Source organism: Anas acuta, chromosome Z (assembly GCF_963932015.1).
Source record: "Anas acuta chromosome Z, bAnaAcu1.1, whole genome shotgun sequence".
NCBI lineage: Eukaryota > Metazoa > Chordata > Aves > Anseriformes > Anatidae > Anas > Anas acuta.
The window spans coordinates 18,566,225-18,593,137 of NC_089017.1; the positions used below are offsets into that span (position 1 = coordinate 18,566,225).

The following is a 26,913-nucleotide window of genomic DNA, read 5'->3' on the forward strand; positions in this document are numbered from 1 at the left end:
TACTCCAGTTCTCTAAACAAAGATGAAGTAAATGAAAATAGCTCCTGTGAGGATTGTTCAATTGAAAATAAACTATTGCTGTGTCATATACCAAGAAACAAAGTAGGATCAGATCTTTCCAGCTAAAACATGCGGTCAGGATGATTATGCCTTTTTTAAGAGAAAGAGACTATAAAGAGGATAAAGCAAGAGAAAAATTGGTTGCATGTTTTTGCCAGTAGCCTGTTAGAAAATTATTTAGATATGTGAAGATAGGCTAGGGAGATCAGGAAATTCATTTTTGCAGTTACCTAAACTGGCATTGGCTGCAGATTTGAAGAACAGTTTGCCTTGGTGCACTGTGTTTGTGTATATATGTTAAATGCTATCTAGCTTTTGAAGCAGCTATTCTAGAAGGCCAAGAGAGCTTTTTTTTTTTTTTGGTGGGGGATGGGAGTGAAGAGTTCTGCTATGAGAGCTCAGATCTGTTCAGAAGTTGCAATTCAGACCTCCAAGAAAATGTGCTCTGGACGTGTGATGATCCTGATGCAACCGAGAGTCCTTAGCAAAAGAAGTATTTTCCACTTTAATTCTGTTGGTTGCAGACTCTGTGACACTTTAAGTGTGGAAAACATGAGGAAGATTGTCTTCCTGTTGTTCCCAGAATCCCTTGAAGTTCAGGAGGTAGAGATTGATTTTATAGAAATACGTGTATGTGACAGTCTTTCCTGGGAAATTTTACTCCACTAGGATATTATTTAACTTAATGGTAGTGGCTCTCGGATTAACCATGAGGTTAACTGCAACTAGTTGCCTTAGTATGAGATAGGAAAGAATATAGTTAGTGCTATGTGCTGAATTATGCATAGTGTTGTGCTACAGCTGAAATGCATAAATGAGTTACTATGGTTTGACAAATTACTACCCATCAAGTGAACTGCAGTAAATTCTTGGTATATATGCTTCTTAGTCTGCAGCAAAGCCAAGGTAATGCAGTCTGGTTAAATTTAACTTGTTCTAATGTGATGAAACCTTCCCGTGTAGACCAGTCCAGTGAAAGTTTACTTCTGAGCAGTGTCTTTTTTTTTTTCCATTTCAAGAGATGATTTCATGAGATCTACTGTGATAACTAATGTTTTCTTCAGTTCCTAAAATTAGGATATATTCAGTTTTTGCCACACAAGTTGCTAGGGAATTAGGAAGACTGACTCATTTCTGTGCTTAACAGCTTGGATATTACCTGCTGACCTTAGCAGTGCATGAGAACATCTATACAATATGAAAGTTTACTCTTTTCTTTCACTTGGGATAACATAGCAAAGCTGTTCTTACTGTGCTGGTCTCCAATAAAAAAGCAGCGAGGCAGGGTCTTGATGTCCCATATGATAAGACAAAAGAACAATAATTTGCACACAAAGATTGATATCAGATATCTGTCAAAGATTGACACAAACACTAGAGCATCTACAGTATTAGTCCAGGCTAGCAAGGCTGGTTGTTAATGCATTGACCCGTGGACACATTCTTCACAAAGACATCAAATCCAAGCTGAGCAAAGTAGTTTCGAAGTTCTTCTGCTAAACAGTTAATGTGGTTTAGGTAGCTAGCTATGCTGCATAAAAGGCAGCACTGTGTTATATAGGGTGGCTTTACACGCAGTTTTGCAAGGCTAGTTATTGTAGTAACAATTTCAATCTCATAACTGTCTATATTCATTTTTAAATGAAATGGGTGGTTTAAATATAATCCTTTTCATTTCCTTCAGCCATAGAAACTATCTTGATAAAGGCATTAAGTTCTTTCATGTCATTTTATATGTACAGCTTTTAAAAGAAAATAGCATATGATTTTTTTCTACAAGAATTTAGATTATATTTAATTTTTTTCTAAACTTCATTAATAGCTTACATTTGGATAATGAAATAACTTCTGTGTGTGGAATTTAAATCTGTATGGTGGCAATAAGTTGTACTCTGCAGCTATCGTTCTATCTTATGTAAATAATTAATTTTCAGCAGACACAGTTTTAAATATTCCTTAAAATATTGGTGCATATTACTGACGCCAGATGTCTTCTTTGCCTTAGACAGAGGAAATGTGAACTTCTGAAATGCAACGGCTTTCTTCCGAGACTGAAGTTGTTTTTATACCCTGTATTTAGCTCATTAAGTTGAGACTAATTATTTTTCTTCTTTAATTTGGTAGCTAAGCATGGGAAACAGTAACTAGTTTTTATATTAAATGGCTTCATTCATGAACAGTGAATATAATCTTGAAAATGCCTTTTCACTCTGATAGAAGCTTGTGTTCTGTTCTGCTCTTGTAGTCATCCTGTTCATCCCAAGAAAAGCTGCACCAGTTACCATACCAACCAACACCTGATGAACTACACTTTTTATCTAAACATTTCTGTACCACTGAAAGCATTGCGAGTGATAACAGGTGCAGGACCACTGCAATGCGTCCGCGCTCCAGAAGTCTCAGGTGAGTTCCTCTGTCTAGTAAGAGGGGCTGAATCTAAATTTCTAAACATTATGGTTTTGTGCACTGAGAACGTTCTCTATTTTCAAAATCTGGGTCTTAAAGGAGGCAACTAACCTGTATGAAATGTCTTGGTGAGCTAGTCCGTGCTGATCTAACTACTCTTCTAGAGTTGGAACTGTTTACAGAATATAGTTTTTCCTTGCAAAATAATTTGAAATGTATTCATATTCATAAAGCGTCTGGAAAGAAATGCAGTGAAGAAATTGGCAGGGAGTTGGGGGGAATGTATTCATATTTTTTTTGTGTGTGTTCAATTATGCCCTTTTAGATAGCTGAAACTCACTTGTTTTGCTCTTTCAAGAAACTCTTATGTATGTGTATAAGAAGCCCTAATGTACACATTGCAATAAAGACAGTCCTTTAGGGAAGGGCATTACTTTTGTGGAGTCTTATTCCACATCTTTTATACCATACTTGGATGAGCTGGTTTTCCCAGCCCAGGAAAGTCAGGTGGAGATTTTTAAAGGAAATGGTAACGAAGAACGAGGCTCGTGATAGTAAGAAGGGTTTTCCTGGGTTAGCAAAGGCTGTGGTTACCTGTTATGGATGGTTTTGCTGCAAGTCTCCTGCTTTGTTTTTTTCCAGGCACAGTGTCTTGGCCATTGATGGAACCTATGCCTATGTGTGGCATTATTTGTAGGAAGTCAGATTGGAGATAATTGTTTTGATTTTTCTTTTATTTTCTAATTCAAAAATAGATTAAAAAAAAAAAAAACAAAACTTCTGAACATTTTCACTTGCAGATAATAGAGTTCTTGGTCAGGTCTTGCTGTTTTAACTGTATGTAACCTTCAAAGGGGTGGGTGTAGTCATACATCTAATCAGCTGTTAAATATATATCTCTGTCTTCCTTCTGAGGAAAAAAAAAAAAGTAATGCCATGAGTGTTGCAAAGCTGCATGTATCCCAAACTGTAGTTGTAAACTAAGAAAATAACATCTGACAGTTATATGTCAAATACATGAACTATTTTTTAAGGCCTGGTCAGAAATAGCAGAAAGGAACCAAGCATGCCACTGATCAGAGGATGTACCTGTCTAGTGAAGCATGTGCTGACTTTTTGGTGCAAATAAGCTATGCAGAAATATAAGTACTAATTCTAGGTCATGCTGAGACAAGTTTAAAGAGATAATTTGCTTTGCTTGCAGCCCTGGACGTTCTCCTGCCTGCTGTGACAATGAAATAATTATGATGAACCATGTCTACAAAGAAAGGTTCCCAAAGGTAATGAATTATATTTAAGATATGCAATATCTAAATTGATAGGCAACATAGGTTTTAAGTAAATGGTGTTTTTGTTATGGGAACTAATGATCCAAGGCTTTAATGGCTTTCATAAAGCATCACCAACCTCTTATTAGAAGGATAAAATCACAATAAGGAAAATCCCTGCTGAGAAGAACTGGACATTCATTTGACAAAGCTGCTGAACTGGTTTTGAAATTAATCATGCTGGTAATACATTCTGCTGGTTGGAAAGCAACTGTATGTTCAATTTCAATAGGTGCTGTGTACTTGGGGTTAATGTATACTGAAATAGTAAGCTGAGACTGTTTTTGCAGCTCAGTCTTGTACAGAATCTGCTGATACACCTACAAATTTCTTTCTTCAGTGCCATTTCTCCCTTTCTGCAAAACCTCGTTATGCACTTACTTTAAAGGTGAAAATCAGTACATAGTTGTGAGAGTTTGACTGAGATATCAAATCAGGAAATGTTGCTGTCTTGTCCAGAGATCTGAGACAAAAATGAATTCTTTGGTGTAGGCACATTGCAAGGTGCACTGTGATCTCAGTTTTTCATAGAATTTTGATGATTCTTGGCAAATAAAATAAGGTTAAGCTGGTATCACTGCAAAAATGCCTATGAGTAGGAAAAAAAAATCTTCATTTTTCTTCACAGAAATTTCTTTATGGAAGTATGAAAATATTTGTAGAGGGATTGAGCAGCAATCAGTAGTGTGAAATGATCTGCTCATTTCACTGGGTGATGTATGAATTAAGGGGTGTAGGTTTACTTTTTAAAAAGAAAAATACTGCAATATCTTTATTCTTTTTAAGTATGTGCAACTGACAGAAACAGTCAGTTGGATCTATAAAGCAAGCATACCCATCAACGTGCAGGCACATCTAACAGGATCTGTGAGCCTGTAATCAGTTAATGTGCTTTCAAACTCTGAGCTCAGTTTCAAAACTTTTAACATTTTTGTGGTATAACCTGTACAAAAGGAAAGGAGATGTTCTGGTCTGTAGCACCTACAGTTTATACAAAACAGCCAAACACGTTCATGAGTTCTCATTGCTTTTATTTTGATTTGGACTTATTTTTACGGTCATGAGTGTTAACTAATTATTTTAGTGAACAATATAAGATCAGTGTTTAAGACTTGCAGCAGACAGCAGGATTCGCATAATAGACCAGTAAGGTGATTGCTTTTCTGAACTGATAACTGAGGAAATGTCATCTGCTATTTTGTTTTTCTATTTCCTTGTTTTTTTGCTTCAGTCATTTCACATATTTTGTGTAGGTAATTTCTTAGGCACTACAGAAACGTTGTAAAGCTGGAAGTAAGCTTTGAGGTTGTAAGGCTGATCTAATGTATCATGTATTCATTTGTATATAGGCCACAGCTCAGATGGAGGAGAGGCTTCAGGACATTATAACAAATCATTCTCCAGAAAACGTCCTTCCGCTGGCAGATGGAGTGCTTAGTTTTACCCACCATCAGATCACAGAACTGGCTCGAGACTGTTTGGATAAATCCCACCAGGGCCTCATCACATCACGATACTTCCTTGAATTACAGCAGAAATTAGACAAATTGCTACAAGAGGTATGAGCCGTGAGAATGCTGTTACATATGGTAGAAAAGTAGTTTAAATATGTTTGCCTAAGAGTTGCTGTCTTGAAACATTTATGACTGTTGCACTCAATTGTCAGTGTTCATGGCAGTTTTAGTCTAGGTAATGACAATGACAAGGACCAAAAGGCATCCTACTGTAGTCTGGGATAAGTAGGTTGTAAATTCGGAAACAACGTTTTCTGATGCAGTGCAAGTTATAAATTGCTTACAGAAGTGTGTGAATAAGCCCTAAATGAGGAGGCTTGCTGTACCATTTAATGTGGATAAACAAGAAAAAATACTCTTTCCACTTTATCAGCCCTACTAATTGCCTTCTGTGTTGACAAAGGAGACAGCAACCTTCACGTTTTTGTTACGTGGAGGTTATTTGGTTATTTAATTATTTATTTATTTATTTCATAGTTAAACTGTTTATTAGCAGAAATTGTCAGTTCTAAAAGCATTGAAACTTCCATAGAATAGCCAGCTAAATGTAGTAAGAAAAACATGAAACTTGCTAAAGAAATGTGCAGTGCTGTAAGTGAGCATGGTTTATAGATGTATCATTTCTAGAACAAATGAGTATGCTGAATGCTGTAAATGTTGTTTGTATAGGACTTGATAGTACATTATAAACCAAACTTAACGTGATAAACCAGCAGATTTGATAGACTTGAAATTTTCCCACTGAGATATTAAGATGTTATGCCTGTGTTATGTTCTGGTCTTTTCTTCTGTTTCCTTTTAAATGCAGGAGCAGTTACTAAAGCTTTTGGTCATTTTTTTTTTTTGTGCGTGTCCTGTATTTTACTGTTTTCTGTTCAGTGAATATATGTATTTTATTGATTTCTACAACTACTGTATTTTGAATCTTCTCATAAAGCAATGCAAAATCTAAGACATCAGCGAAGTATTTCAGCATTATTGAAACTCTACTCTGAGCAGGGAAATAAGAGCTTGCTTACTAGTCAAAAAGGAGTTTGAACTAGTGACCTTTTTGAGAAATACATTTTTATGATGTCAAAGTGCAGGCAGAGTTGGCAAGTTGGCTAGAGATATCTCACTAGGAATTATGTTATGGTAGTGATAATGTCAAAACACAAAGAAACACATCTTAAAAGCTAAGATGCACTGAACTGTATATGTAAACAATATATCCCTTAAAATGGCTGTACAGCAATATAGTTTAGAGTACAAGTTGGCACATTCATTTAAAAACAGTAACAAAAAACCCTCCAGTTATTCTCCAAGCTCTATATAAAGCAGTGTATAGATGTTAAAAACAAAACAAAATAAAAAAACAATCATTTTGTCACGTTCTATCATGCAAATTCTATATTATGTTAAAATTTTCTGCTTTGCAAAGATATAAGTCCTTACAATGTTAAGGCTCAACTTTTGAGTAAGTGCAAATGGTTATCTGTCAATAGTGTAATATGATGGAAGGAAAACTTTCTGCTTTGCTTAACTCAGCTGTGGGCACTCAGTTGTACTTTGGATTCATGTGACACATTTGTTATCAATTCCCAGCTGTGACTTTCAGGAGAAAGCTGTGACTTTCAGGAGAAAGCTGTGCTTCCTACTGCTAGCTGGCACATTGTGATTATTTTGCATAAGCTGGGGAAGACTCCTTCGATGCTTGAGCAGTTTGGTTCAGTTGACATTTTTATAAGTCTACGATCAAGAGGCTGCGAGGATCTGAATGCTTTCCTGTTTTCATCTTTCTTTAATGTAATGTTTAGTAAGTCTTTTTTCACATACACGCCTGAGTGCAAAACTTTACGAAGTTGCTTTAAATTTTTCTGGTGATTAAAACAGGCAGACATTTTGTTTACAAAAGAGTTCTCTGGACTTGGTTGGTAGTGTGCTGAATACAAATGCTTGTGTCCAATTAAGGTTCTTCTAAAATCTATTGCAGAGTGCTAGTTGATGTTTGTGCCTTTTTTCTTGTTTTCTTTTCCAAGCTTTACAGATTAACTTTTTTCAAATATTTGGTGTATTTTTAAATGATAGTGCTTATGTTGAGAGCAGCATGTAGCTTCATTTTTTGTAGGATTTTTAATTACAAAAATACAATGTAAGTTATATTTTATATGAAAAGTACTTAGATGGCCATATTAATCATTTTCAAAATGTTAGATTCTTAGTTTTCTTTCAATTCCTTTTGTGATTTTGAATAAGAAAGATGAGGAAAACTTCAGTTTATACTATTAAGAACAAAGAAATACTCTGATATTTGAAAGGCTATTGGTATGTTTTAGTTAGAATGAGGATCATATGGCTTCTTTGTATTTATCAGCATCCTCAGATTATACCTTTTCTTCTTGGAAGTGAAAGTTTAAGAGAACCATTTTGCGTATCTTTTAAACCTTTCAGAACTATTTTTTTCTACAGCATTCTTTTTTGTCATCACCTTCATAGAACTCGAGTTTAAATTATCTTCCTCTCGCACATACATGTATGTGGGCTCTCTATCCAGGAAGTGGTATAGCCTCCTGTTTTGTTTTTGTTAATTTTCATCTCATCCTAAAACTGTTAACTAAAACTGAACTATTTGTACAACAGTACGTATAGACAGATGATGTATTGAATTGTATTTCCTTTTGTGAAACTGATAAGAGAAAGTACGTAATTAAAAAATGCAGATATATCATTTTTAGGCACTTTTACTTCATTTTTGCAGTGACATGATTGCACAAATTGGATTCCTTCAGTTTGAAATTACAGTGTTGCTATCCTTACCATTGCCATTGGTATCTTGATAATGATTTACCATTTATCTAAAGTACATGCTTCAAAACCTGCAATTATGTTTCCTAGTTGTGCATTGAATACGTTTTGTTTAATTTTTCCCTTTATGTTCAATTTTCAGGCACAGGAGCGATCAGAGAGTGGAGAACTGGCATATATTAAGCAACTGGTCAGAAAAATCCTAATAGTTATCGCTCGTCCTGCTCGCTTACTAGAATGCCTGGTAAGGTGATGCTACTATAAGTAGGTTTTCTTACTTGTTACTCTGGGAAATTTTTTGGATTAGTATTCAAGGCCATTTACAATCACTTGCTGAAATGTCAAACAACTGGGCAGGGCTTCATTGTTGGTGAGATCCTTTTTACTTTTATTTCAGAAATGTGAGACTGACAGGGAACTCCTGCAGTTGTGTCTGGCTCCCCACTATTGCAAATACTATGTTATTAAATCCCTTTCATAGATTTGGGAAGCTCTAGTTTAAAACCATTTGGGTTTTTCTGTTGTTTTGTTAGACTTTGCTATTCTCTTGGGAAGACTTTTCTTGAATCATAATTGCTTCGTGGTTTTTCCGTTGTTGTTGTTCTTACTAGTTTCATCATTTTGTTGCACTGAACAGTTGCCAGAGCTATAAGCAGCTTGTTGTTAGCTCTGCAGTACCTAATCTGGGGGGAAGGGTTAGGGTGTCTGGACACACAGGTAGCCTGAATTATTCTGGGGACCAGGAGAAACAGAAGAGTTAACTTATGCATGAGCGTAGCATGGATGTTGCCAGGCTGGGCTAGCTTATGCCAGGCCACCTGGGTGTGTGTCTGCTTTGCCTGCCCCTGCTGTGAGAGCTGAGGAGGCTCAGGTGCGGGAAGTTGCTCCTACGCACAGCGCCAATGTGCTTCAGTTGTTCAGTGGAAGTAATAAATGCTCACAGAACACAGTGTACTCAGGAGGATGGTGTAGACACCCAAATACCATGTAAGAGCCAGCCTGACTCCAACAGGCCTGGCAGGAAGCCTGAGCTGACTTTGTTGAGCTGCTGTGCTTGCCAATACCAGGATCACAGTGTTGACACTGCACACGGCTATTTGAGGCTGGCAAGACTCTGTGTATGTGGGAGCTGCTAACCTGCTGCTAGACTCAAGTTATGCCTGAAAGTGTCATAACTGCATTTGCATGCCACTGAATCTGAGCTAGTCAGTCTTTCCAACCTGATCTTGGCTCTGCACTGTGTTTCTTCATCTGTGGCACAGTTAATCCACAACCTGGATCATTCAGCCATGGGCATTTTGAGAGCTGGCTCTGTTTTGTTTTGGAAATACCATGTCTCAGTGTTCCCAGCTGCAATTTGTCCATGACTTGCAGTTCAGAAGAAATCTGAGATACGGTATGTGCTCTGGAGCAGAACATAAAAGATGTAAAAAAAAATAATGTCAGGTTCTAGAGAAGAGAGCGCCTTAGCATGTATTACCTCTACTATCAAATCCAAGCTTGCTCTATGCCTTCACCCAGTCCCCTGAAATGCTTATTCAGTCATATCTAGAATCCACTTCCATGCTTCATTCTCAAGGTTCACATAATCCTTCTCCAGCCTTTTATCCAATTTCTTATAATGTCTTGCTTCCCTCTGGTCCATGTCCTCATCATTGCACATCCAAAAATGTCCTTACATGCATTCTTTGTGGCACTTCGTCTTCACTTCAGATGCTCCCCTCCTCCTTCCCACCCGATCTTGTTCCCAGTCTTATATTTTAATTCAAATGCTTTCCTAGTGACCCATTTGCCCACTAGTTCTTTCTCCCTAAATATTAAGTTTTATAGTTAGCTTGTCCAAATCTCCATTCACTTAGTCCCCAGTTACTACCCCTGGGATTTTTCCCAGCCTACTTCCTCTTGCACACTACACTTGAAGTGGGGCTGCTCTACATCCTGTGTTGGTCCCTTTACTGGCCCTGCTGAGTGGAAGGGACAGTGTTGTTAGACCAGGAAAAGAGGTCTCGATCTCTCTCTGTCTCTCTCAGTTCAGGTGCGTAGTTGCTTCCAGCTGTTTAGCTTTTCAGAACAGCAATGGCAGAGAAAGCCAGCACAGCTTCTTTGGAGTGTTCTTACTTCAGACAGAGATTTAAGCTGGGACATAACTCTGCATTGCATGCTTGTCCAGAGGCAGGTAGCTTGAACAAATGTAGGCAGACAGTCACAAAATTCACGTTTCATATGCAAGATGTTAAAGCCTTACACCATAAAGGTCACTGGAACTGTTTAATCTTGCAAAAACAATATTTTTCCACAGCTTCTCTCTAGAAAATTTGGAATAATATTGGCTAATATTTAAAAGGTCTGTCTGAAATAGATACTAGGTATGGAAAATTTCAGCCTCTGTAAGAAAGTTCATAGCATAACAGGAAATAAATCCAGTGTTTTTATCATGAGGAGTTTCATGTACTGTACCGTAATGCAGTCAGTTTTCTTACGGCAATCTTAGCTCAGGTGTTTGTGGTATATGAGTTCCTATTTTTATTCACACATTAATCATATAAAAATCATATAAATAAAGGTTTTTTAGTTTCATGTGCCAAGAGCTACTGCCAAATGTTGAAAGATTTTTTTCCATTTTCAGTGACTTCAGTACATGAAGAATGAAACATAAAAGTAGAAGTAAAGATAAGGAAATAAATTTTGTGTTTATAATATTTGCATATATATCTAGATGTATACATGTTTGTATGTGTATGCATTACACATACTTACTTATCTGGTTAAAGGTATCTGTTCTGAAATTACCTTGACTTACTAACAAGTGGAGGAGAAACTATACCTACCACTGCTGCTGGTAAGGAGAAGTTGTTTTCGTGATGAAGGCAAATAGCTTATGTCTACATGCATATCATCACATTGTTGTGTTCATCAGTGTCAGAGACTAACATATAAGAGATTCAGCATGTCAAATGAAAAGAGTAAGGCTAAAACAGCCTGAAATACTTAGTTACACATTTCAGTTTTCTAGGCTGTTTAGCAGTCTCCAAAGACCTTGAGTTAAGTAAGAGAGTTTTGGTATTTAATGGTTTTGTGGTAAATCCATTGAAGAAGGCTGCAGATGTTATAAATAGTTTCATGAAAAATTAAAAAAAAAATAAAATTGTTTCTTATAAGACTGAAAATACCATAGGCATTTCACTTCAGAAACACTGCAAGTCCTCCTGGTAGCTGCAGTGGTTTGGATGTTTCCAAAATAAAGCACGATATGTAATCTCTCAAGTTAATTTCTCTTCCAGATTGGGATGTTGAGTTCCCAAATCCTGAGTAGCCTAAGGAGCTAGTGCAGGAGTCTGGTGACCTAGCAGGCAGACAAAAGCCCCAGGAAGTTATGGCAGTGGAAGAAATAATCAAGGAAGGTAACAAGCTTAGCTGCATCCCTGGCTTCTACTGAAATTTTTGGTAGAATTGACTTGCTCTATCAAAACTCTGTTTAGTTGTGCCAGTGTTTCATCACTGCGTATTGTGTTCATGTGGTAAGGCTTTGGTAGCAGGGGGCCTGAAGGGGTGGCTGCTGTGAGAAGAGCCCAGCAGCTGCCTATGTCAGAGCCAAGCAGATTTAAGAAAGTGAAAAAGCAGAAAACAACAACAAACAAAAACACCAGTTGTGAGAGGGAGGAGTGAGAAAATGTGAGAGAACCAGAAAATGTGAGACGGCAGGAGGTGCTCCAGGCAGGCAGCAGCAGTTCCCCTGTGGGCTGTGGAGGGGCCCCTGGTGGAGCAGGCTGTCCCCCTGCAGCCCATGGGTCCCCCATGGAGCAGATCTCCACGCTGCAGCCCCCCCATGGGTGGAGGAGCCCCCGGTGGAGCAGGTGGATGTGGCCTGGAGGAGGCTGCGGCCCATGGAGAGCCCCCGCAGGAGCAGCCCCGGGCCGGAGCTGCAGCCCATGGAGAGGAGCCCACGCAGGAGCAGGGGGTCTGGGGGGAGCTGCCGCCCACCCGTGGGGGACCCGTGCTGGAGCAGTTTGCTCCTGGGGGATGGACCCCGTGGGATGGAGCCGTGTGGGAGCAGGTCTTGAAGAGCTGCTGCGTGTGGGCAGACCCCACAGGTTTATTTTGGGAAGGACGGCATCCATGGGAGGGACCCCATGGGGAGCAGTGGCATGAGCATGGGAAAGGAACAGCAGAGTTGAAGTTTACTGACTGCCCCCCATTCGCTGTTGCCCTGCACTGTGTTAATTGGTAAGAGGTAGAAGAATGGAGATTTAAGTTGAGTCTGGTAAGAAAGAGGGGGGCAGGTGTTTGTAGTTTGCATTTGTTTCTCACTGCTTTTCTCAGTTTTGAGTTGGCAATAAATTAAATGAATCTTTCCCAAGCCAAGTGCTTTGCCCATGATGGTAATTGGTGTGTGATCTCCCTGTCCTCTGAATCCATGAGTGCTTTTCGTTTTATTTCTCCCCATCCTGCTGAGAAGTGAGAGAGTGGCTTACTGGACATTGGACAGCTAGCCAAGGTTAATCCAGCACATTGACTGGAAAACATCTTAGTGGCTCTTACTGTATTAAGTATTGCTCCTGTTGTGGTGTATTGTTGGGAAGAACATCTTTAAGGATATAGAGGCTGTATGAAAGAAGCTTTGATATGAATTCATAGAGAAAGGTAATGAAAGGCTTTTTTGAATTAAAAAAAAAAAAAAAAAAGGAAAATACCCTTTTATTAATCATGCTTTTTCTGTTCAATCCTTCCCTATTTGTAAATTCTCTTAAGGTAGTTAAATAAATTCATTTCCAAGCGAGTTAGAGGATAGGCAGGGATTATGGTAAATATTTTTTTCTCACCGTTGGGGGCTTGCCTGTTACACATGGGATAAATTACAGTAGTAATGTAGTTGATTCACAAAATATGATGTTTCTTCTCTAGTTTTGGATCAGTTGGATGAATGAAGCTGAAATGTTTTTTTTTGCAAGTTAGAATTTTGTCTTCATTTTAAAGTCAGTGATACATTTAGTTGCATTTTCCAAAAAGTACAGTGCATATATAATGATTTAAAACATATCAAAATTTCATTCAGAAGTGAAAACAAAGCAATATATTTATGTAGTTTCATTAGCAGATTTTTAATATGCAATGTACAGATACACTACATTTATGTAGAAAGTACACATAGTTCAATAGTAGATTTTTGTGTGCAAGCAGCTGCAGGGAGATGAAGTCGTCTTGTGTGAGATCTTGTCACTGAATGAATACTGAATGAATTGTTGGTTATAGGTCATTTCACTGAATGTTGTGGGAAGTTTTGGGGGCAAAAAACTTCCTATTAATAAAATAGTGCTCTGAAAGAATGGTATGACATTTCATGGCTTACAGCATATTACATTGTATAGGAATTGTAATAGAATAATAGGTTACTATTAAGAGTAATGTGGTATTGTTTTTAATAAGGGAAATGACAAATATTTGCAATAGAAACAAAAAAGGAGATTGTTATATTAGGTTCTAAGGCTTCAATTTCTGCAAGGAGAATGATAATGATTCTTTTTTCTTCCAGGAATTTGATCCTGAAGAGTTTTACTATCTTTTGGAAGCTGCAGAGGGCCATGCTAAAGAAGGGCAAGGCATTAAAACAGACATCCCTCGATACATTATTAGTCAGCTGGGATTAAATAAAGATCCTCTAGAAGGTAAGTGCACCTCTTTGTCCAGCTACAGACTGCCAGATACTTCTTTCTCAATGTATTTATTTGTTGTGATACTAAAGATGTTAGCACAACAAGCATTCTCTAATCCATTGAGTTTTCTCAGAAACTCAAAGGCATTAAAAAGCCACCTGAGATTTTCTCCTATGAATACCATTCACAAATACATTGTTTGAATTATATTCATCTTCTTCCAGTCTTGCGGTGTAACTTCCTTATTTTAACTCTAGTTGAAATTTACAGGTATAATTTGATAGCCACTATTATCTAGCCATAGGTAATAACTGACACTGGACTAAACTTTTACTTGCCTTTCAGTATCCCTAGCTTCCCACTTCTTACACTCCCTGAAAAGTATGTCTTCTATTAAAATCATGAAAATTTACTTTCCTGATTAACTTAATTATCCATGAGGACTTCTATAGGGGGAAACTGAGTTCCTGTGGAGATACTGTAATTGCAAAACATTTTTTGTTGTTTGATTCTTGTTTTAAGGACAGTGTTGGGTAAACTAAAATTACTTGTCTCCTAACCAGACCATTCTCTCTTCCATTCTGAGACCAAGTTCTATCACTGGTGAAAAGTGGAAATTGATGTGTTGCATTCTGCACTAGTCCTGCAGTTAGAAAGTCCAGCAGAAGTGTCATCATGGAAAATTGGTCTAGCTAGTGCCATTTTGGCCCAGGACAAGGAAGATTTCTAGTGGAGGAATTGATAATACAAAACAATAGTAATAATATGTGACAGAATTCTTTAAAAAATAAAAAATAAAAAAATCTTATGATGCAAGATTGCATTTCATTAAATCTAAGGAGTAGGATATTACATGGTAAAAGAAATTTATTTTTTTGTTCAGCTTAAACAGCTTGTGAAGTTCAGCACTGCCATGTGTTGTCAGGAATTTGGTTAGATCTGATTCAATTCATATTATATTGAAATATGTAAAAGAAGTTGAGTCTATTATTAGTCTTCCTCCTATCTTCACAGGAAAAAAAAAAACATCCAAATATTGTTTTTAATCTTAGATGTAGATTAAAGCAATGTCACTGCTTTTTGCAGGGATTCAGACTTCAGGAAGGATGCAGGGCAGCTCAGGAAAAAAAACAAATTTAATGTAATGTGATCTTGTATCTGTCATGTAGTACTGGGATAGACAAAGAAGTAGCTTAACTCTCTGCAAGACAGAGGTGTCTGCTGGATTTGGTGAGGTGTTGGTTTGGCCTAAAATGACAAATCATAAATTCTTCACTGATAAAGTCTGCAATCTAGAGTTTCATAGGTTGAGAGCTTAGTGTTACTGCCCTTGATTCTGTTACGTGAACCTTAGCTTGCTGTTTGAATCTTTCTGTCCACTTGGCTAGAAGTGTTCCTCAGCAAGAGTTAGAAATCTGGCACTAAGTTAGTTTTATGATGTCTTCAAACAATTTTAAGCAGCTTATTTGGGACAGAAGTCTGGAGACAAGGTTACATACAACTAAAGGATACTATTTTCTCAGACTGCGTATTTATTTTATGTGAGTGTACTTTATCTAGAACAGGTCCTATAATTGCATTTCATAAATTGAATAGTGATGAGTATTACTTAAAATTTGAAACATTCTGGGATAATTGATTTTTTTTTTTTCCTCTGGGGAAAAAATGGGCTATATGGTTTATCAGTAAATACTGAGAGGTATATGACGTATGAGTTACTGATCATTCAATTGAAGACTTGGGTAATTAAATTGCTTTGTATATCATTTTAAATGTTAACATGTATGTAGATCTGTAATCAAATAATTCAGGCAACGTGATTCCTTTTACTGCTTTCCTGTTTCCCCAGAAAAAGTGATATTTAAAAGCAGTATAAGTCACTGTGCCTTGACTTCCTGAATGATCTTAGTTTTAAATTAGTACTTCTGTATAAAAGGACATCCCATAAGCAAAAATAAAAAGAATGGCACTATGAGTTTATGCCCTTGAGTAAATCATGTACAGAGAGAATTATTTGGAAGCACTGTAGTCATTAGTATAAAAATATTGCAGGAAGATCATTTGCTTGAGAGCTTTTAAATTTCTTTTATCCAAAAATGGAAACATTTTTAAAAATATTTAAAAAGCAGAAGAGTCAGAAATCCTTCAAGTATATATATATACATATATATATATACACATATATACTTGAAGGATTATATCATACATTATTATATTATATATTATATTATTATATATACTTGATATCCACTTATCCTGATACACAGAATTGTATTTCCAAATAAGCTGTTCAATTATGCCTGCAGTGTTTGTAAATGTTCGTGGAAGGGATTTCACTCCTCTGCAGAGAAAAACAGCCTAATGCTTCAGCCCCTTCCCTACTTCCATCCTTTGTTTGCTGCCATTGCTGTAGTATCCTTTCTTTGAGTGAAATGATGCATGCATTACTTGGAGATAATGCCAGATAAATTTATACTGTAGTGAAAGCAATACCACAACAGATTCATCACTTATCAGAGACTGGTGGCTGCATTTCTGAAGAGTTCCCCAGGGAGAAATTTTCCCCCCTGGTTTTTAAATTACCATCTTTACCTTTTTGAATCATGAGTCTTCAGAAATGGTTTAAATCAATGAAAGAAAAAGGGCAGATGTTTAATGGTATTTAGATGAGTTTTAAAAATCTCTTCAGGCATTGCAAAATGGTTCCATGGCTCCGTGTTTTGAAAGCTGACTCTTGGTTCCATTCCATTATTACCTACTGTTTGCAAATAATATGTATTTCTCAGATAATGGATATTTTGCAAAAAGTTCTGTTTAAAAATGGCTCATTTTAATTTGCTATTTCTGCAAATAATTTCAGTTGAGAAGGCTGTCAAAGTATATTTTTCTAGCATGCTTGGTTATCACCCATAGTATACAGGTTTCATCAGCACTTCTATTATAAAACCCGCATGTTCATGAAACTGAGTTTTGACAGGAAAATCCTCTCTAACTTGGAATTTGGCCTGTATTGTTTTAGCTTAGGCTCTATTTTTAAAATGTTTATTCTCATTGGAGATTTTTTTAATGTTCATTGACATACTTAGTGTTTTTGTATCTTTCTAGCTTCTGATAGACTCTAAAGATCTGTGGCTTTTTTTTCTTAAGTTGTATTTCAAGTACTTTTCATTCTTACACTTTAAAAAATAGTGTTTTGTATAGTAATTGTATGTGAAAGTTACTCCTTAAATCTGTTCCACAATAAAATTATCTGCATGGTTAATTTGCAGTTAATGATTAAACTAAGTGTTGTTCAGATTGTTACCTAGAATTTCACTTGCAATAGTCACTTATTATGTAGAAAAATCCAGTTTAGGTATTCTATGTGAATATTCAGTTATTCTTCACATTCATAAGTTTACAGTACTGACAATAAAATCGTATCTCTCAAATTTCAGGTTGTTTTCTCTGTCATATAACTAATAAAATGGGCATCTTTGGCTCTGAAGAGTATATAATTAACTATGTATATGATTAAAGTAATACTAAGCTTCCCAGAGTCTTTTAGCTACCAGCTGTCCTGTTTAGCTTTTATTACCCAGAGGAATTCTTAGTTCTTGTGCCACTGGAGTACAGAATAGACTTAGGAACTTTTCACCATAGGCTAATATTGGCAGGAACAACTCAGTAAACTTGGTAAAGCTGAAAAATGTAAGCATTTCCTAGAGAACTAGTCTGTGTTAGTGACTCCACAGATGATAAGCTTATAGGAATAAAAAGGCTTTTAACTGTTTGTTAGGCATATCAATCAGTATTTCTGTGTATACTATGCAGACCATTTGGAATCTGTACCTGTCTGAACTATAAGAATCGCTCCAACTGCGAAGCTTTCAGCAGCACATTAAGGATAGGGCACATATTAATGCCTACCTAGTACGCTACAATTCTCATGAGTTTTAGCACGTTATTGCTGTCTTTCCCTTAATGCTCAAATTGCACATAGACCACACAATTCCAACATTTCAGCAGTCACAACACTGTTGTTTTTTATTGATACTTGGCTGTTTGAAGATTAGATAGACATTGAATAGCAAGTCTTCCTGTTCCATGTGGTATTTATCCCCTAAATGCTTAGAGACATCCTAAGAGTTATTTGGCAAGAACTACAGATAGGACAGCGTATTTACTAATGATTCCAGAAAAAAGTAATTTCTCAGATTTTAGTTCTTGTACTTCATTTGTACTTACTGTATTCTAATCTTTGCTTCTAGAAATAGCTCAGCTAGCTAACTGTGACAGTGGAGCAGCAGAAACTCTGGAAATGGATGAATCAATAAGTGTAAGTTTTCCTGTTACAATGCTACTTTTGCTGAATTGGAGCAAGGAAAAAGAAATGTGTTGTTACCCCTCACTGTCTTATATTGTTGTCCTAGTATGTGTAAATCGATTGAATGGAGCAGAAGCTAATCCTTATACTATTGCAGCGGTGAGCACCATGGTGCTCAGCAAACAGAGGGATCATGAAAAATACCAGAACAAAACATTCTACCTATATTCCTAGATGTTGCATTATCTGGCTTCCATGAAGCTGCTGTAATCACCACGTGAAGGCTGTTTTACTACAGTTTCCACCACTGACTCTTTCATTTCTGTTCATTGTAATTATCTTCTTTTTAGAAGGATTTTTATACCCTTTCCTTAGAAATAAATTGTTTTAAAGCAGTTTTAAGACAGTCTGTTTGCAGAGGCAGCTAATGATCAAATTAAGAGTCTGAACAGGTACAGTCAAGCCACGAGGAGGAAATGAGCATGTTAGCAAATAACCTGTTTCATAAAGTTAGTTTGCAGTCTGGAAGATGCTGCATTATTCTTTTGAATTGGTGTTTGAAAATATTTCACTACAATAATGGATAACTTACAGTAGTATTTTGTCAGATGCTTGTTCAAAATAAAAAATAGGTGATTGGGCTGGCTATTGCAGTGGGTTTAAATTCTGTCAATTTAAATTCTTTTAAAAAGATGTTATTTGTACTTTGGATGTCAGCCAACAGACTAAATGCAGTTCTAGCAATAGGTAGTTCAGTAATACTTTACTGGCATTTTTAAATATTACTAGAGTTTAAAGTAGAGCCATGGGGTATCCGTTAAGCTAGTTTTGATCTGCTATGGGAAGGACATCATCCTGTCCTAAATGTCCTATTATCTTCAGAAGATTTATGATTTTCTGGCCAAATATCATCTGTAAAGACTTCCATAGTTGTAATGTAAAGGGCGTTTCTCACTCTGCTGCTTTTAAAACACTGTATTAGACCTGAGCACTGTTTAGAGGAAGGATATTGACAAATTGGAGGAAAAAAAATAGAAATGATAACTAAAATGCTGAAGGGAAGTTCTGAATTATGAGATGAATATGAAGGTATAAACTGGCTACTGAAACTTTAATTCTGAAAGTTTTTGAACCATGAAAATGCAAATTCCAAAGTTGAAGAAATAAAAGATAGTGCAGTGTAATAAAGGAATATATAATTGGGGAGGAGGTATGGTGGAATGATATCAGGAAAGAAGAGTGTGGGGTGAATATCTAGAAACATTTTCTCAAATGCGGTTGTGGAATAAATGTAAGATAAAATGACACATGAAAAGTGTCAGGAAGCATATCTTAAAAGTACAGAATCATTCAATATCATAAATATGTAATTAGGGAGAGTCCTGTACTGGCAGGCACATAGCCTAAATAATGTAATGTAATATAAATTCTTTCTGCTCTTGCGTAATTCATTCTATTAACATATTCACTAATCTTGTACGGAACCGTTTCTTTAGCAACCATTTCATTGAAAGTGTTCCAACCAGATCTACTTTCAACTATAACTGTTACTGAACTACCTAGATAGGGATCACAGAACTCTTTAGAGATTTGGGAAGCATCATGATAAGGATCTTGTGGGTTTGGAATAAGGAACTGGGGAATCTGCACATACACATGCACCTCACACCCTGCATTTCTAATTTACACTTATATCTTCAAGATTCATTAAAATTACAGCTAGAAAGAAGGTATTCAAGACAACTCCATTTTGAAAATGTTCTGGCATATAAGTAGGTGAAAGTGACCCCTATCATGGTAAAAGTATTGCATTTTCATCCTCCATATATTTCTTTGTGCCTCTTTCCACAAAGTACTAATTTGTGTACTAAATTGTATCACAGCCCTAACATGAGTTAGAAATGTACAAAATATTTGCATTAACGAGAGCTCATCTACTTCTGTTACTACCAATCTGTACTGGTATAAAATCAGACTTACTCGAATGGGAGGGCAGTGGCCAGAGAGTGCCTAGTGGGATTCACAGAAGTGTGTAACTCCAGATAAGAATTGCTCATAACTCCTTTATCAGAAGCCATCATGCGTATCTGCTGTAACCCTGGTACATAGGACAGACAGCTCCAATATAACAGATAGCTTTTTGGTGAAAAGACAGCTTTGCCTCAAGAACTTCTCAGGTCCCTCGTTTCAGCAGCTGTGTGGTCAGCTGGCCAGAGCTTTCAGACAGTTCATCTGGATGTGACAGACTCATGATAGTTGATGCTTTGGTTTGTTTTTTATTTTTCCCTATTTTTTTTTGGGGGGGGGGGGGGGAAGCGGGGGAAAGTAAAATAAAATACTGTACTAACTGTGTTCTTCTCTTTTACTTTGAAGACCTCTAATACCTCACTGCAACTCCGGAGGAAACCTCGGGAAAGTGATTTTGAAACAATTAAACTGATTAGTAATGGAGCTTATGGGTGAGTAATCTTTGAGTATAACAAAAGTTATACTCAAAAGTTATAGTTATGGAAGAGAGTTTGTTTGCACTGCTGTTTTCTTAATTCTGCTTTCCTCCTTAGCTGCTAATACTTGAAGTTCAGAAGAAAAACTTTTTGGTAGCCTCCTAAGCAACGATGAATTGCTGTATTCTGTAGTACATTAATATACTAAATATTGTATCACAAAGATTTTTCAGAACTAGGTTACGTATAATGACAAAGATTAAGTCTGAATAAATTAAAAGATAGACTTAAAGCCACCTTTTTAATACTAGAAACAGCTGATGTTTGTGCAGATCTGAAACAGAATGAAACTACATCTTTAAGGGAGACGGGTTGTTAAAAAGTGCTTATTTGACCTAAAAATACTGATAAATTAGAAAGAAATTTCCATAAGTAGTGCTAAACAGCTGTATTCTGTCTCTGGACTCTCACCTATCCTCAGATTTTACCAAGACAACTTTCAAGGAATTACTGTTTATTGGTTGAATTTTCTGAGTACTTGGAAAGTACACAATTTACTTCTCAGTGGTATGTGAGTCGTTTGTAGATAATCCTGGAAGACCAAGTGAGAATTACATTAGCCCAAGCCTTAAGTGAGCATGAACTATTTTGTGGAATTACACTGCAGGGATTATGCCTTTCAGGAGACAGAACTTATATCTTTAGTCTTATTTGTGATCAAGTGCCACCTATAAGACCTTTGTTTGGCTCCTTTTCAGCACTAAAATGTGTCAGAATAGGAACTATTATTGTTGATCTAACCTGAGAGTTGTATTGGTTCAAAATAGAGTTTTCTGTCTGGCGTTCAGGAGCCCATCACCAAACGAGGCCATGCCACGGAGCAGCAGTGAAGGAAAGGGCTGTGCTGTTCTCAGTGCAGATCACATTAGACTGTCTCTACTCTGTGCTGCCTGTACTTAAGGTGGGAAACAGCAGTTAATCTGACAGGACTCTTTAAAAAGACCCTGTACTCAGAAGAGAAAGCACCCATGATATACCCACTGGAATTACGCATGCTTTTTTAATGGTCTGGGGATTATGGGTACAGTAATGCCTCTCCCTGGTCATATTTAGTTAAAGGCAACCCCAAACTCTGATGGGACGGGTGGTGTTTATTGCTTCTCATCATGACCGCATATGTGGAGGGTTACTTGTGTCCAGACCTGCTTACATAGTTCAACAAAAAGCCTGAAGGAGATAGCATAATTTGCTTTAAAGTTATGTAAATATCCAAATACAGCTTTTCAGTGTTCAACCTCTTAACAGTTCATTTTCTCAGAATTTCTCCCTAGGCAAACTCATTACTGTATGCTAGTTTCTCCAAATTACCCTAAGACTTCAAAAGCCTTTCTTCTGGCACTTAGCAGGAGCTGCTGCTCCCCTCTCTGGCTGCATCCCTTCTTCCTTCCCTTGGCAGATGCTTAGTTCCCTCCCTCCCTCCCTCTTTCATCTCCTACCCAATTTCCTCTTTGTCTTACTGGAGGAAGAGAAGAACCATGTGGGGTAGGTCCATGTCAGAGAAAAGGGCGTCTGAGTCACTGGACCTGCCCAGCTTCTTAGAGTTTTAGGTTGGTGTGCAGTGGAGAAAAGAGGGAGTGGTGGCACACAGACATGCTGCAACCAGCAGTGTGAGGCTGGCCACCAGAAGCCAGAGGTGCAGCAGTCCTGGGGCTCTTGCTCCATACATTTTAAAGCCAGAAGAAGTCCTGATGAACCATTAAGAGATACAGACTGGAGAGAGCTATCTGTTTGAAACAAGAGACAAGTAAGGATTTGAAAGGTGAAAAAGAAAGGACGAAAAGCCCGGGCTTTCTATGGCATATGTGATGTAGACATGTAAGATATTTTTTCTTGTGCTTGTGGCAGGGAAAATAAACGCTTACTGGGTGAAACACCTTTCACACATACATACAACAGGTAAAATTGTCATAGATGTCGTAAAAATTTGTTGAGACCCCCATAAAGTTGTGAGGAAAGGGAGAGCTGATTGAGGTTGAGCAGCTTGGAGCGTATCTGGATTCTGTATGAATCATTATAGCCTTTATTGACTGTTGAAACAGAGGTATGCTGGTAATAATCAGCTTTAATGGAGTGCTATTGTTTCCATGCTTAAGCAAACAACAACAAAGTGCATTTTGTTGGTTGGGATTTTTGGTTATTTAAACCAAATTACTTCTTATGAGAAAAATCAACAAGAAAGAAAATGATATAGCCAAATATAAACTAATTTAGAGAGAAAGGAATAAATTCAGTGAACAGCGTGGAAATAGACTTTTTAAAGTATTTGCTCATCACTTTCAAAAGTGATGTTAGCACCTCGTCTTTAACGTTGCTCAAAGTTGTGCAAAGTTTTGGAGGCTTGAACTCAAATTGTCTAGGATATCGCTTTTTTAAGAACTTCTGTTTGCTTGAATTTCTCTGCTGTGTTAAGTCAGATAAACGGGACAGTATTATTAACAGACTTCGGATGAGTATCACATATTCTTTTTCTTGACAATTGGTGAGTGTTTTTTTCAAAACTTAGAGTAAAGTTTAGAGGGGAGCACATCACTGTTACCTGTGTATTTTTTAAGCCATCTACAAAATGAAGTGTAATTAAGCAACACTATCTGTTCATCCGTGAATACAATGCAATAAACTGACCCATAGGCGTTTATTGCACTTTATTACAAGTATAAGCAGCTGAAATAAAAGTTACTGTTACTATGCTACAAGGCTTTTTTCTACTTCCATGCTTTTCCAGGCCATTAACTTTTTGAAATAATGTGGATGTGTGAATTCTGCATGAGCTTCATTGACTTATTCTCAATCAGTGGGCATATTTTGTGCTCTGACATATTAAATTTAGTATGCTATTGTAATATTTATTTTGAGGATATACGGGAGGTTTTCCTTCTGAAGCAATTCACAATATATATGCATTCTGGTGTCTTTGACTTTATTGTGGTGTTTTTGCCTTCATTAGTGAAATGGAAAGCTTTGTTTGACGGGGTAATTGTTGGTCTTGGCATGCTGTAGCAGAGATTTGTCAGATATGTTAAACTTGATGAGTTTAAATATAAGCTATTGGTTTTGTGAAGGTTTGAGTAAATATCTTAGGATTTCTCTGCTTTTAATTGTTTGGGTAAACTCATTTGTAGTGCAATTAAATGACTGTATAGTAGATGAGGTGTATCAGGCTGGGAATATACAAGAAGTTAAACAAGCTGTGAATCAGTAAACATGTAGGACACAGGCCAAGTCACTAATGGTTTCACAAGCTGTCTATCTGACTTGTATTCAGCCAGCCAAAATTTTCCTTTTCATATGTCCCAAATGTTAAACTTTTACTGCACTCAAAGCAACATTTTTTTTCCCCATTTTTCAGCTTCTGAGAGGCAGCAGGTAGTCTACGTCTTTAAGGTGGCATCAGCCTGTTCTCCTGAGCTAGCTCAACAGAATGAAGATTGTTTGATTTCAGGGAAGGGAGTGATGTTAATTCCGTTGGTCTTTACTGATGTTTGACTGTGTCTGCTTAAAGCAAATGCATGGTACCACATCTGGCAGGAGTGTTTTCACTTGTACAGAAAGAGATGTGTGTAACGAATGCCTGCATGGCACACTGGTTAATTGTGTCACTAGGTAAGTTTCACAACTCATCAGCAACATTGGCTTGAGCAGCCACTGCCCCTAACCTGTGAATGAATACTCATTATTGTCTCTTCTACCTGCTTATGTTTAGTTGAGTTGAGAATGGTACTAAATAGCACCACCTCGTAGAGGACTGCAGATCAAATGAACTGTATTCTTTTTTAACTATTATTTCCCTTTACCTCTGTGGGTGACTGCTCTACACAGAGTAAGAGGTTTTGGCTCTGATGCCCAAGGCTTTAAAGAGCAGCTTAAAAACAAGGCTGGCAGTTTCTGTATCTTATACTCATTATTCATTGTGGGCTTACACAAAATAGTGAACTTCGAACTCATGGACTTTATTGTTGTAGAGTGAGCCTCCCTTCTCAGTACAGCACTGGCCAAATGTACTCTTTTGTAGCTAATACGTATGTGAGGATCTAATATTTGATAGCTAATACAATCTTTTCTGATGGTAGAGAAAGGTTGTTACAGTATTGACAGTTTCAAATTGAGTCCTTCCTGAATGTGCAGCGTGCTACAAACTGGTGAAGAACTCAAGCTTTTATTTTCCAAATTACGGAATAGTTCTTACTGAGCTTATTTACAGAAAATCTGAAAGTTGTTTCATCACTGTGCGTCAGTGTTTACTGGCTGCCATAAAGGTAGAAGAAGTTGTTTCAGTTAGATATGGACAGGTGGTTAGTCTGGCCAAAATTTATGTGACATGTTGATACAAATAGGACTAGTACCAAGAATCACAGCTATCTTGTTCTCTTTCTCAGATGGCCAGCATCTTGTATGCTACTATGCAGAATAAGATATATCCAAAATGTTGCTGAGACGAGGCTGTGTGCTTCACCTACACCACACTGGATGCTTATCTTAGGAATGCTGCAGTGCTTTAGGCAGCATTATTTCCTTGCCCACAAATAAATTTGATGTGGTGATGCACATTTTCTAGATAGGAGGTGGTACACTGTTGTTTGTGAGTCCTGGTCTTAAATAACTATCTGTAAATTTTACTGTAATGCTGTGATACAAATTGTGGGCTCACAAATGGCTGCCTGGCACTGAAGACAATTCAGACTTAATTCCAGGGTAGTACAGAGTTTAGCAGTCTCTTCTCAGGAAGTTGCTTGTGAAAATGAAGCGTAGTGCTTGGTTAGCAGCTGTGACTTTTAAACAGTGAATACAGAAAGTACAGTACCTTTGTTTCCACAAGGAGTTCAAGGTCCTTTGGCAAATGCAAGAATCAGGTCAAAGCAAGTCACATGGCAACGTTAACCTCAGGCACTGAATGTAGACAGATGATACTGTAAAATGTATCTAGAAGTTGAAGTTACCGAAGAGCTAGGTCTAGTAAACTAGGCCTGCAGCCTGTAAGTAATATAAGGAAAAAGAAGGAATTTTTGTTGTACGATTTGAAGTGTAGGCTGCATATTAGTTAAGTCGAAGCAATACAAGAATGAAGTTAAACATTTGTTTTCATTTTTCTTGTCATCTCAACACATGTGCATAGTGCTTTTATATTTGTGCCTATCTAAAAGTGATGTATAAATGCTTGTTCAAGCTGAGTGAAAAACTTATGTTGAAGTGGAAGGAGGCAGTGTTTGGACAATCCCAGAATTTATTAATTTCTTGAGTGGATGGAGAGGGCAGTCAGATGTTCTGGGTGTTCTAAATGCATTTCTCTTGTATTAAAGGAATCCTCAAATTGACAGTTCTCTTTATAACATACCAAAAATTACGAGCTGAGCATTTAGTGATCAATGCCAGGAAAATCGGAGTGAGGTATTGTGCTCTTATAAAAGCACATATAAAGCAAAGATAAACTTCTGTCTAATGCTTCAGGAATAGCATCCTGAAAAGTAAAGGAATAGAGAGCAACAGAGGATAGTGAGCCTGTGGGGAAAAGAGAGTGAGTTCAGTGCAGGAATTAGGAGAGTGTAGAAAGGAACAGCTTCAGGGAACACAAAGGGTAATAGAAAGGCGATCCCAATCTTTGTGACTTATTATTCAGTAGCAGAAGCATACTTCAAAGATGGCAAGTAAGGGTTCAAAATAAAACGAAGTCAATGTGTACCAGAACTCACTGTGGTTGATCTCATCTTTTTACTTGGAAGTTCAGCGTCTTCTATGTCTTGGCAGCTATGTGCTTTACTCCAAGCTTTCCATTTTTTTAGATTAAGTTGAGGTCCCAGGAAGGTTGTTGTGTTGTTCTATTTCAAATACATAACCTTTTCTTTTTTCTTTTTTTTTTTTTTCTAAAGTTAATGTTGGGGGGGGGGGAGAGTTGCATTTTCAATTTATCATTTTAGTGACATTTCAGCAAATTCTTATACTGCCTTTCAAAGAGTGGTAGCTAAGAACCACATGTGTCTCAGTGTACAGGATGCAGTGCCTTGCTAAGTACTGGTGTGCTAGAGAAATGCATAGCTACTGTGAATTGGCAGCATCCTGAAGGGAGAGAGGTAGTTTTCAATAGGAATACTTTGCTTCTCCTCAGGGTATAGTTTTCTTTATAATGCTGTTTGCTTAGGTTACTGTGAGAGACAACATAGGATGTGCATAAGTAATGATATGCATTTTTGTATGTAGAAGATCTTTTAAAATCATTTGGTATCATATAAACAGAGTACACATATCTAAGCGCAAGAGAGAGAACTGCGTTGCATTTGTCTTGTGAATCTGGTATACTGTGAATGAAACTTTTTTTTTCTAAGGATTTGTGGATAACTGAATTCTAGTGCAAATTTATACAATTATCTG

General features: G+C 37.2%; 1 protein-coding gene across 12 annotated transcripts in view; it reads left to right on the forward strand.

Moving 5' to 3' along the window:
* The window catches only part of MAST4 (microtubule associated serine/threonine kinase family member 4), a 293,772-nt gene that overhangs the window by 236,514 nt on the left and 30,345 nt on the right, over positions 1-26,913 (forward strand). For all 12 annotated transcript variants that reach the window (XM_068665969.1, XM_068665971.1, XM_068665970.1 and 9 more), the window contains 7 exons: positions 2,306-2,463; positions 3,671-3,746; positions 5,144-5,353; positions 8,235-8,336; positions 13,623-13,755; positions 17,994-18,061; positions 20,423-20,508. In XM_068665969.1, the coding sequence (XP_068522070.1) occupies positions 2,306-2,463; positions 3,671-3,746; positions 5,144-5,353; positions 8,235-8,336; positions 13,623-13,755; positions 17,994-18,061; positions 20,423-20,508 (833 nt within the window). The remainder of the gene's footprint in view (positions 1-2,305; positions 2,464-3,670; positions 3,747-5,143; positions 5,354-8,234; positions 8,337-13,622; positions 13,756-17,993; positions 18,062-20,422; positions 20,509-26,913) is intronic.